This window comes from Elaeis guineensis, chromosome 11 (assembly GCF_000442705.2).
Source record: "Elaeis guineensis isolate ETL-2024a chromosome 11, EG11, whole genome shotgun sequence".
Taxonomy (NCBI): Eukaryota; Viridiplantae; Streptophyta; class Magnoliopsida; order Arecales; family Arecaceae; genus Elaeis; species Elaeis guineensis.
Window position 1 is genome coordinate 121,047,608 of NC_026003.2, and position 11,548 is coordinate 121,059,155.

General features: G+C 39.2%; 1 protein-coding gene across 1 annotated transcript; it reads right to left on the bottom strand.

Moving 5' to 3' along the window:
- Positions 1 to 2,567: 2,567 nt before the first annotated feature.
- Positions 2,568 to 5,573, bottom strand: LOC105054412 (peptidyl-prolyl cis-trans isomerase Pin1). Its single transcript, XM_010935902.4, has 2 exons — positions 5,224 to 5,573; positions 2,568 to 3,042 (listed from the first exon to the last, which is right to left on the bottom strand). Exons 1-2 carry the CDS (start codon positions 5,456 to 5,458, stop codon positions 2,918 to 2,920), a joined length of 360 nt encoding a protein of 119 aa, XP_010934204.1. The 5' UTR covers positions 5,459 to 5,573; the 3' UTR covers positions 2,568 to 2,917.
- Positions 5,574 to 11,548: the final 5,975 nt, after the last annotated feature.

Consider the following 11,548-nt stretch of genomic DNA (forward strand, 5'->3'; position numbering starts at 1 on the left):
ATATGGCCACTTCTTTTCAAAGACCGGCGATGAAAGAGGACCGAAAGAGGAAACCAAAGAAGAAAATCGAGAAAAGGTTAGCTTCATAGTTCGCCGATTGCTGTTGGAAAAAAAGCTGGAAGCACAACCATCAAAAGAGAATAGAGGACCCCCACCACTATTGAAAAATAGAAGGAATCCGAAAGCACCTGCAATCGAACGAGTAGAGGATTGAAGGAGAAAACCCAACCCTAGATCTAAAAGTCAGATCAAAAGAAAGATCGAAAGAGTGGAAAGAGCCTTTTAGGCTTTTATACTCAAGATGGAATGGAGTCACGAAAGGGTGAACTATCAATGATTCAACGATAGATGCTTTAAGCCATATTATGAGTTTATGGATTACAACCTAATTCGACCTGTCTCAATTTATTTATTAAATAGATTAAACAGATTAAACGAACCAATTGTCTGAAATTTGAATCTGACCGAATATTAAATAGATTAAACGGTTTACGAATTAAATCTAACCCGACCTATCCTAAGCTATTTATTAAATGAATTAAAATGTTAAATGGATTAGCTGTCTAAAATATGAACTCAATCTGATTATTAAACAGATTAATAGGTCAATCCATTTATGATTCGAACCTTTTAATCCAAATCCAAATCTATTTAAGATGGATCGAACATCGAGTTGATAGGTCAGATCGATTTTTGCCACCTCTACTCTCAGACATTGAATCAAACAAGTCCCTCTTAGCTGCAAAGTTGCCAACTTTAGCATGCCTAGAGATCATCGCATTAAATCAAATAAGTCCCCAGCAGCAACGAAGTCGCCAACTTTAGCATGCCCAGAGATATAATAGGAGACGAAATTTCTCTCAGGCATTTTATCCAAAGGCCTCCTTGCAGCCCAAATATCAGCCATCTTGCAGTACATATCGAGAATGGTATTCCAACAAGAGACATTTCTCTCGGGCATTCGATCAAAGAGATCGCGAGCGAGCTCGACCTCGCGGCACTTCACGTGGCCGGCTGTCATGCTATTCTAGCAAATGGCGTCGGGCCGTCGTTCCGGTCGAAGACGCGGCGGGCGAAATCGGGATCGTCACAGGAGCAGTAGGCGCCGACGAGGGCGGTGCGGAGGGGGAGGCGGGCGTGGAGGCCGGACTTGACGGTGAGGCCGTCGGCGAGGGAGGAGAGGGCGGCGGGGGCGGAGGACGGTGGAGCGAAATGGAGGACGGTGAAAACCTTGGTCGCATAGTGGCTGGGGCCAAGAAGGCCGTCAGGTTCCGGGACCGGCGGCCGGCGAGGCTCGCGAAGGTCTCTTCCTCCGCCAACGCCGACGATCCCTCCTGCCTCCCTGTCCGCCTCTTCCGCCCCCGCAAACCGGCCTCCTCCCTCCCCTCCCGCCGGTTCATCGTTGAGCTGGTCGCCGCCCGGTCGTGCTTCTTCATCGGCACCCACGAGCACATCTCCCCGAGGTCGACGGCACGGCGGAGGTACCGGTGATGGGGGTAGGGGAAGAGAATGTGGAAGGATGGTACGTATTAGGGTGTTTTTTTTTTTTACTTATTCCACCGGAATGAGATTTGAAACCGTTGGGAGAGTCTGGATTGGATTTGAGCAATGGGTATTGGAACGAGACAGGTAAAATAAAAATCATTCGTTTCCATTTTCATTTCGAACTCCAATTATTCCTAACCGCACCTCCAGCATTCCTAAAGAAACAACAAAAAGGTCCAAGGATTAGCTAACCTCAAAATGGGAATATGGAGGAGAACTTACTTCGGTGATCTACATGATGCTGTTTATTTAACTTAGTATATATTTGATCCACGATCAGAATCAAAATTGGAGTAAAAATCAGAATAGCTATATCTGATTTGAATCGATCGAATTATCTAATTGAAATAAAAATGAATGAAAATTTAAACCTCAAAGAAAATCAGAATTGATTTTTTTAAAAGGATTGGGCCGTTCCTATTCAACAACAGAATCAGAATATAAATAAAATCCTTTCTAATCAAATGGTGAGAACGGAAATTATCTATTCCTATTCCATTCTAAGCCTCAGATTCCTCAACCAAACACCCTTTTAAAATATAAAATATAATTACATTTTGCATAATTTGCATGGTCTACGGATAATTAAAACCAAACTTCTGAATACAACATAAAAGACCTCGTTACTTAAGTCTGAATCATGTGACTAGTGTTGCAGTAAGCGAGACAATGAGCAGGTTTCTGCGCCTCTTATCCAACAAAAAGGAAAAGGTCACTTTCATTTTCCAATCAGCATATCAATATCTATATGCTCGTCTGCTAACACATTTCATTCTAACAGAGAACATATGGCAACACCACGCCAGAACTCGCTCGTGTCCGGATTCCCTGGATAAGCGGACTCATTAAAATATGGCCTTCAGTTTGATAGATTCTGAACTTTCGAGTTCTTGCCTTGGTAGAAGCCCGCTGTTTTGTAGGGGATTTTGGTTTTTAAATTTCAGTTTTATAATAAAACATTTTGTGAAGAAGGTTGAGCACAAATGCAGTCAAGGTGATCATCTCGAGCAAAGATGACTATGTCACAGCGGAAAAAAAATAACGATTTAAGAGAATCATACAAGAAAGAGATAGGTTCGATACATTTATCACCTTTACCACGCAAGAAATTTATATGTCGATTGCCCTCCCAGTAGATATACATTTTTAGAAATTTTATCTGTGGCCATCGCACGATTTTGCATCAATCTTGTAACCGACCGCTTAGCGCACACAGTCTGCATGGATCATGCTTATATGAAAAAGGTTTCAAGGATTTTGCAGCACTAAAATAATATCCAAGCCCCAATCCGTGAAAGAAGAGATCAGAAGGCATCAGCTTGCAAATAGTGAGGGAAGGCCGAGCCCAAGCTTAAGGCCGGCTAATTGGCCATCAACCAGTTCGCAGGATGATATGCACGCCACTGTCAGTGTCCACAATGTCGCTCATCTCACCCACTTTGAGGGCAAAGGTAGCTTCTTCAAAGGGTTTTTGCATTTGTCCCCTTCCAAAACGACCTGCAGCAGTGTAAATTACCATGGTCAGAATATCAACCGAAAAAAAAAAACCAAAGCACACCAGGGTCAATGCCTCAGTACTCAACAAGGCCAAAAGAAGAGATGAATAGATATGTTTATCAAGTTATCATACGCACAAAGGATGGATTACTTAAACTTGACAGGCAAACAAATTTGAGTATATAGTGAATCAGAATGTACTTTAGAAGCTACCTAGTTTCATTCCCATCTTTCTGTTATTGGCTATATCACACATTCGTAATCTTCCTGATATTACCTTTTCGGTACATTACTTAAACCAAGAAGCTAATGGTTATTTGATAGAAAGAGTAGCAATGCTCCAGAGCGTTAACCATGGAGACACGCTTATGGAACCTGCAGTTCTAACAGAACCAGCTTATACTGAGGAAGATAAGATTCCTTTAATCTTTTGAAATTCTGTTACAAATGTGCATCCTAAGGGGGGCATGAATGACAATTTCATTTCATTTCTTCTTCTTTTTTTTAAAAAAAAAAAAGAAGAGGGGTTGAGGCAATTAATGGTTCTCTAAAACCACATTAGTGCATAGCATTCACACAGCACTCAGAAAAACATCCATTATGCATCTCTGTCTCTGCAACTGTTGACAAACTATACTTCAGATGTAATGAGGACCACTTACCTTTCAGAGAACAACAAAATACATACAGTTAAACAGCAACAAGGCATGTGATTTGCACTATTAAAAGTAACTAAAGGAACATAAGGCCCCAACTGGAGTTGATGGCCAACAAATGCAGACCATATATTTTAATTGTTTCTGAGAATGCGTGCCAGGAGGTAAGACAAGAAGTTAGCAAAAGAAGGACAAGAAGCAATTATATCCATCCATGGGATGCACTGCAAAGGATAATGGAAAGACAGCAAAAGCATTCGATAAATTTAGACATAGTGGATGAAAAGAGAGATGATTGTGGAGTTCTGTGAGATTCCGGGAACCATTCTATGAAGGGGAGAGATGCTTCCCAAAATATGTCTGATCTTTCCATACGCTGAGAATATTAAAAAGCTTCAAATATGATAAAGGCAGGCATTACTGCATGGATCAGAAGGCCCATGCTATAGTGGAATTTGATTGGTAAAGCAAACTTTTGCAACATTGCCCATATTACCAAGCACAATCAACTATAAACAGGATTTGTCGTCTTCGTAAATTTCACAGAGACGGTCAGAAGAATAGCGTGCTTCACACATCAATTTTTCTGCGTTACGGCAAAAATGTTATATGAATTAACAATGAAAAAAGAATAGTTATGCATTCACTATTGTAAGACCCATGATCATCTCCATTAAGGATTCCATGCTATGTACAGCATCTGTAAACTATTCATAGATGAAACATCAACTTCCAACAGTATGGGGAACACTTTGCAGTAATTATATCTTCAAAAAATCTCGAACAAGTAAGTTCTATTATTCGAATGCTTAATATAGTGTTATGAGGCTTCAAACCAGAGGATGTATCTCATCCAACCACATAAAAGTCATTTTAATTTACTATAGGAAAAAGTTCCAAATATTAGAATAACTAAAACGATGATTAACAATCAGTTTTTTTTTTAAAAAAAAGAGAATTATTAAAAAGGCATGTCATGGCTAGTCGCACTATATTATTTTGTGCTTCATGTTTATGAAACTTTTAGAATGCCTTCGTCACCTTTCCAAACATCCATTCTAGAAGGACCGGCATAACACTCTCTAAGGTAATAATTTTGTTTCCTTCAGAAACAATTGGATGGTAAATTATTTTGAACATGAACTGTAACTCTAACTCAAGAAAGTATTTCTATTCTAAAAGCAGTGGCAGAAAGAATCCAAATTACAGTCCTGCATCAAAGCTGAACTCTAACTGTTATCATGTATTTGAAATTGATAATCACCCTCCATGCATCCAAAACAATTAACAAACAGCAAGGGGAGCACAGAAGAAGTGCTTCAATGAAATCAAGAAAAAAGTCTAATCTTATCAAGGGGCAAAAAAAATAAAAATAAAATAAATAAAATAAAAAGAGATCAGTTCTAAATCAGCAACAAACGCATCAAAGAAATACAAATCATAGGATGGAGCAACCGAGTCCCGACGATCAAGAAAACCCTAACCCTAGCATCGGACACATCGAATCAATGGGAGAAGGGCTGACCTAGATCGCCGCCGCGCTTGGCCGAGCTGCAGTCAGAATGGCGGGCAGCGACGTCCTCGAAGCGGACCTTGCCAGCGAGAATGTCCTCGCGGTGGCCGCGGAGCTGGCGGACAGCGGCGTCCCTGGTGGTGGCGGAGATGATGCGTCCGTCGGGGTCCTTCCAGGAGGCCTTCCGCCGCGACCCCTCGTGCTTTATCAGGATGTGAGACGCCCTCACGTGCTCCTCTGATGCCATCTTTTCTCCACCCCCTCTCTTCTTTTGGCCTGAAGAGTGTCCGAGTGTGAGAGAGAAGAGGGAGGTGGAGGTTCCTACAGTGTTTTTGCCCCCGCCCCCCTATTTTCTTTTTGCCCTTGTCATAAAACCAGCCCGTTTAATTTGGGGTTGGGTTGGCTTGGGCTCTTATCGATTGACCATATTAGCCTTCCATAATGCCCCCTATAGGGTGGGGCGATAGATCGGCATTCCCGAGTACCTCGCCAGAGTCGTGAGCCCCATTTTGCCCGTCCTCAGGTCTTTTTCCTTGGCTGCTGCCGCTGCTGCTCTGTTTTCACTCTCTCCATGGCGATTCCCGGCCCTTACTCCGGCGTCAGCACCCTTGCTTTCGTACGGCTCTCAATCTCTCTTGTCCTTCCTCTTCTTCGTCAATTCCTTCTTCACGCTCGCTTGATCTTCCCCTTTCTCGTTCTAACAGGTGGCTCGTGCCTCGGCCTTTACCTTTGGCGTTGTCTATGGGAGTATGAAGCTCTCCTATCTCAAGGTATGCTCACTTCCATCCCTTTTATCGATTCAATCTTTTTATAATTTTCTGCATGAATCTTGGATATCATTCTTTTGTGATCATTGTTGTCCATTGTCGTCTAATTTTTACTGATTTTATTGTTATCCCTCTTGTTGTTTAAAAAAAAAAAAATTGTGGAAGTTAGCCCTTCATCTGTTTAGGAAAAGGTATTCAAGTTGAAGCTCTTGACCATTTATCACATTTGAGGTTCTACGTAGACGTGTTAAAGCTCAATTCTAGGTTTTTATCATGGGAGAAAGGATCATTTTATGAAAAGAATTATTATTGAAATATCACAATATACTTCAAATAACTCCATTTAATGACATGAATAGATTTTAAGGAGGTATAATAACGCTATCGACCAAACAAAAGGTTAGGGGTTTTGATTCTAGCTTTAGTTGTTATTTTGATGTATCTTTTAAGGACTAGGTTTTGTACGGATATTTGGATCCGGATTCGAAATATCCTTGATATCTATATCTGTATTGAAATCTAATCTGATACAAAAAATTGTATTTGAATCTGATTTGAATAGGATGCAAAAATGGATATGGTTGTAAAATATCCGACCTGTTTTCAACTTGAGTCGAATAATAATGGAATGTGAAGAAATCATTAGATGTTTCTTAATAAAAAAAAGGTGTCCCAATGCACGAGGCTCCTACTATGGTGGGTTCCAAGGAAAGGCTGTTTCCATGTTTCAAACCCTGGACACCCATGTCAGGCCCTCTCTCTACTGGATGCCTTTTCGTATGGGCCATAAAACATTATATTTCAGCTATTCGTTGTGCCAAGGATTTGTGCTGCATGTGGAAAAATACACTATGCAGTGTTTTTTGGGTTAATTCTGATTGTTTACATATCGTTTGAAGAAAATATACATTGTTCTTTTGTGGGAGTTGTTTCATTTCTTTTCTTTTTTTTTCTTTTTGGATAGAGTGTAGATTGATATTTTCATTCTTGATTCACTCTTTTACAATATTAGCAAATTATTAAGCAATAACCTAGATTATTGTGACAATATCTTTCTTCATTAAGTTATGACTATTCAAGTGGCTTTTTGTTATTATATCACTTTTGAGACATCTTGCTTGATTTAGGGCTGATACATATTATGCTTTTGCTTGAGTTTGCATTTTGTTATGTAATCTCTTAGGAACCTGTTGATACTGGGATAGTACATGATGTTTCTTAATTTTGATCATGAGGAGATAATGAATGTATGTAATAGATATCACATTAGTTAGTTTAAATATTTAAGGTTTCAGAATGACGTGTTGCTAATACAAGCAAAATTTCATTTCTTATAGTAGGGTTGTAAAGGAGAGTTTGGGTGCTGCAGTTGAATGATGTCAATTTGTAAAAACTGAGCTAACAGTCCTTCAAACTTTGTCAATAGACCTGTTTGCAGTTGATCTTAAACTGAGGGTAGGGTTGTGCTGCAAAATAGAAGAAGCCATGAGACCTACATAACTCCATTCACAGTTTATATACTTTGTCTAGAAGCTATCATAGAAAGATTTTTTTGTTTATGTTTATAGAGGGGTGAGTATTATCTGCATTCTTTAGGCTAGATAAGAGTTTTCAAGTCTAACACAACATTTTAGCAAAAGTTTTATCGATTCTATCATATTAGAAGGCAGTCAGTCTAACAAATTATTAGTTATATGCCTACACCTGAACATATTTACAGCCACATATTTAGATCTGTCTTTGTGTCCAATTTTTGTCAAACTCTTTGAGACACTTGAACACTTAACACGATGTCATGTCTCCAGATAATGTTGCCTACTACTCTCATTTTGTGCGATCATGTCTACGTTCAAATAATGGAATTTTTTTATAGGATCCATTCTTCTTGTATAACCATATAGAAGAATCAATAAATGAAAAATTATTTATTTGTTATCCTTAAGTTCTGGTATCTCCAGCTTTTAGGAGTTCCTTCAATTGTTTTATATGTCATGTTTATGATCAATCATTTAGCAATGTAGACCACCTTATGTAGCTAACTGAGACATTCTTGAGCTGACAATGGAGCTATCAAGCTACTGAGATCCTGATTCCCACTCTTGTGGAAAGAAAGCACTGTTTTTTCTTTCCATTCTCCTCCACTTTCAGTCTTCTAGTGTTTATTCTATTTTCTGAGGATACTCTTTCTCTGTCTTTTCTCTCTTCACTTTTTTGGCTTGTTGATAAAGCACAGTAGAAATTTATATCTCCATTCTTCTTGTGGCAATCCCTTCTTCCTAAAGTTCAATAAAGCTTGCTTCTCTCCAATAAATGTCCACATTTATGTTCTAGAACAAATGGAGCTTGATTTCTGACAAAATATAATAGTTATTGAAAGAGATTGCGGATGCAATATTAAGTGACAGCGCAGAGCAAGATGCAGCACCCAAGATCAAAAATTTCTGCTGCTAGTTTTCTCACCAATGAGGAGGATATGTTTTGGACATGAAGGATCATAATCCAGTCAGCTTATTAGATGGGAATTGTGAAATCTTAGTTGGTCTTAATAGAGAGGATGGATGCGAACTTTAAGAACCTACTTTCTGTTGGTCAATATGTATCATTAGAAACTCAATATGTGAAGTTGAAAGCTTGTTTCCACTATGAGGGTGGCCGCAAAGAAACTTATGGCAGTTTGAATTGGAAGTGCTTTTAATATGTTATAGCAAAACAAATTTGGTTCTAGTGAAAGTTTGTCCATAATGGAGAAACAGATAGACTACAATGGTTCAAATGGGAGGTATCATAGAATCGGAGGCTAATCACTTTTTCATTTTTTTTCATCACAATGTGATTATTCAGCATAGAGGCAATAGTATCATAAGTTGCCATATTCTTCTTTTGACAAAACAGTTTATGCTTTCAAGTGCATGAACACCTAAATGTTAGAAGACATGAATCCCATGGCATCACACAAGATCCAAGTATTCAAATGGACTAGTTTTCAAGTGAGAACCTTGTCTAATTTCGCTGCATAAGGGAGGATCCATGTGGACAATAGATGTGTTCTCTACTGTGGTGAAGATGAGGAGACACACAGAAAGCTATTGGTTTGTGGTTGACACTTCTATCCACACTTTATGTTGTAAATTTAGGAATTAAATGTAATGTGGAAGCAATGCTTCCTGACGTGGCAGATTACTGTAAACAAGTGGAACTGCATGTCGACAGGTATATCAGGAAAAGAAAAAGCAGGCTTTATTGGATGGGGGTTTTGTAAAGCTATTTGCAGACTAACATATGTAATCATAACAATTACTGCAGTCTTCAAGAACATGAAATATGACTGGAAAGGGAATGCCTTATTGATGATTTGTACTACAGTTTAAATAATTGAGATAAGGCTTGATGCATGTAATCACACTAATATGCTTCTATTCTTTTGCCCCTTTTCTTTCCGAAAGCGCAAAATTAGTCAGTCAAGCCCTATCCGGTCCTGAGGTGGTAATGCAATATGTCATAGTGCTTGCAATTGGTGACCCTGTGTGGTAGAAGGCATTTATGTTTTTTACTCATTAGTTGCTAATGTCATATTTTCTTTTTCGCTCCTTCAGGCGAAAGCAAAGTCTCAGAAAAAGGTGGAGGCTAAGGGTCATCACTGAATGAAGGATGTGGCCTGTCGGTGATCCCTGATACAAAGCAGTGACAGAATTTGTTATCACCACCTTGTTTTTGTTTGCAGTATACTGCACTGCATGCGGGTTCATGCTTTGTTTAAGATTTGCTCAGCAACTCCCATATCGAACCAAGTGGAGGATGTTTGACATGTTACCTCCTATCCTGAAATAATGGTCAATCGTGATGACAGAAGTTGAGAGTGGATTTTGGACCCATTTCACTTTAAATCAGTGCATTTAGTTTTTCTGTAATTGGACGTCTAATTAGCTTTCGGTCAGTATTGTTTTAGTTGTATGTTTTAATTGGGAATCACCAGCTGAGAATTGGTAAGCCTAATTAGAAAACCTCATCGGGTTTCATTTCTCAGCCATCAGGTATCGTCTGGGTTCAACTTCGGAACTATCTTTCTACCACCGAAGCCATTACTGGACCAGGCGCCACCTTTCCAAGCCGTTAAAACTTCAAAAGTGCTTCTCAGCATGTTTGCCTGACCACTTTGGTGAGGTATTGGTGGCAATTTTCATTTGTTCGCCATCTATAGAGGGATGATAACCCTTTTCTCCCCATTTTCAGGGACGATACTAGTAACCATTTTGTTACTGCTTTTTTTTTCCATTAAATAATATTGGCAAATCCCTTGGAGCTGGTGCTAATTTCTGTCGTGTTTGACATCAGGCATGTGGTTTTGGAGATGAAGAAAATTGAATCCAGTGTTGGTATAAAAATCAAGAATTTTACTATGATGCTTTTTTATATTATTTGAATATGAAAGATATTTAATATATTATATATTATTATTATTATTTATATATTTTATTATTTTTTCTTCTGCTCGAGCCTTCTTCGTGTTTGCCATCTCTTTTGTCGATGCCACTCGCAGCTCTTCTGCTCTCTACTTGTCTGTGGTTTGCGGTTCTTCCATCTTTCTTCTCCTCTCCGCACTATTACTTTTTCTGATGGACCCTCACGGTCAGTAGTTTCTCCGCATTCTGCCCCACGATCAGCAACTTCTTCGCCCTCTCCCTTTGACAGCCCATGGCCATCCTTCCGCACCCATAGTTGGCAACTTCTCCACAACTCTCCATCCCGATGGCTGCTGCAGTAGCTTCTCCACATCCTCACATCTCATGGTCAGTAGCTTCTCTACGTCTTCGCCCTCGTGGCCAACAGCTTTTCCATCCCTCTGCCCCCAATCCCCATTGTTGGGATTTTCTCCCTACTCACACCTCCGTCCCTCCAAAACCATCCATGCCCCCACCTTCCGACAATCCATAACTTCTCTATATCATCATTCCTCACCCAATCTCTACAGTATCCGTAGTTTCTCCGCATTGTTGCTGTCGCCTTGCACCTTCCTTTGATAGCCCACGAAGAAAGAAAAAAATTTTAAAAAATTAATTATGATATAAAATAATTATAAGTTTTGAAATATTTATTATATTATGCATATAAATATTTCATTCCATTAAAATTTTGAATGATTCATATTTAATCTAATATTTAAAAATAAAAATAGGATCTAAAAAATGTTCATTGCGTTTTAGCATTGCCGGCGATGGTTATGTTCATCCATCCATCTAGGGTCCAAAAAGGAAACATGTTATTCCAATATAAAGCGTCCCAAGTGGTCACACTAGGATCGCCCACGCACACTTCGAGACGCCAAATATATACGGCAAACTTATATTTTTGTTTTTATTTTATTTTTTTTGGATTTGGGAGATCAACCGTGGAAGGAGTTTCTAGTAAATTTTATGCGCATATTTGAAAGATAAAGTAATTTATTATATTGATGGAAGCAGGTGGCGGATGTAATCCAATCAATAAAATAAGATTATCCCGTTCCGGTTGAGACCTCCCTTTGAAAAAACCAAAAAATTATGCAGTGAAGCAAAGCGAAGTGGAAGGGGATT

Excerpts from the sequence above, each read along its gene's own strand:
- LOC105054412 (XM_010935902.4), bottom strand. The coding sequence starts at position 5,458 with ATGGCATCAGAGGAGCACGTGAGGGCGTCTCACATCCTGATAAAGCAC. Across the intron at positions 3,043-5,223 it reads CAAGCGCGGCGGCGATCTAG|GTCGTTTTGGAAGGGGACAA; the intron begins GTCAGCCCTTCT and ends ACACTGCTGCAG.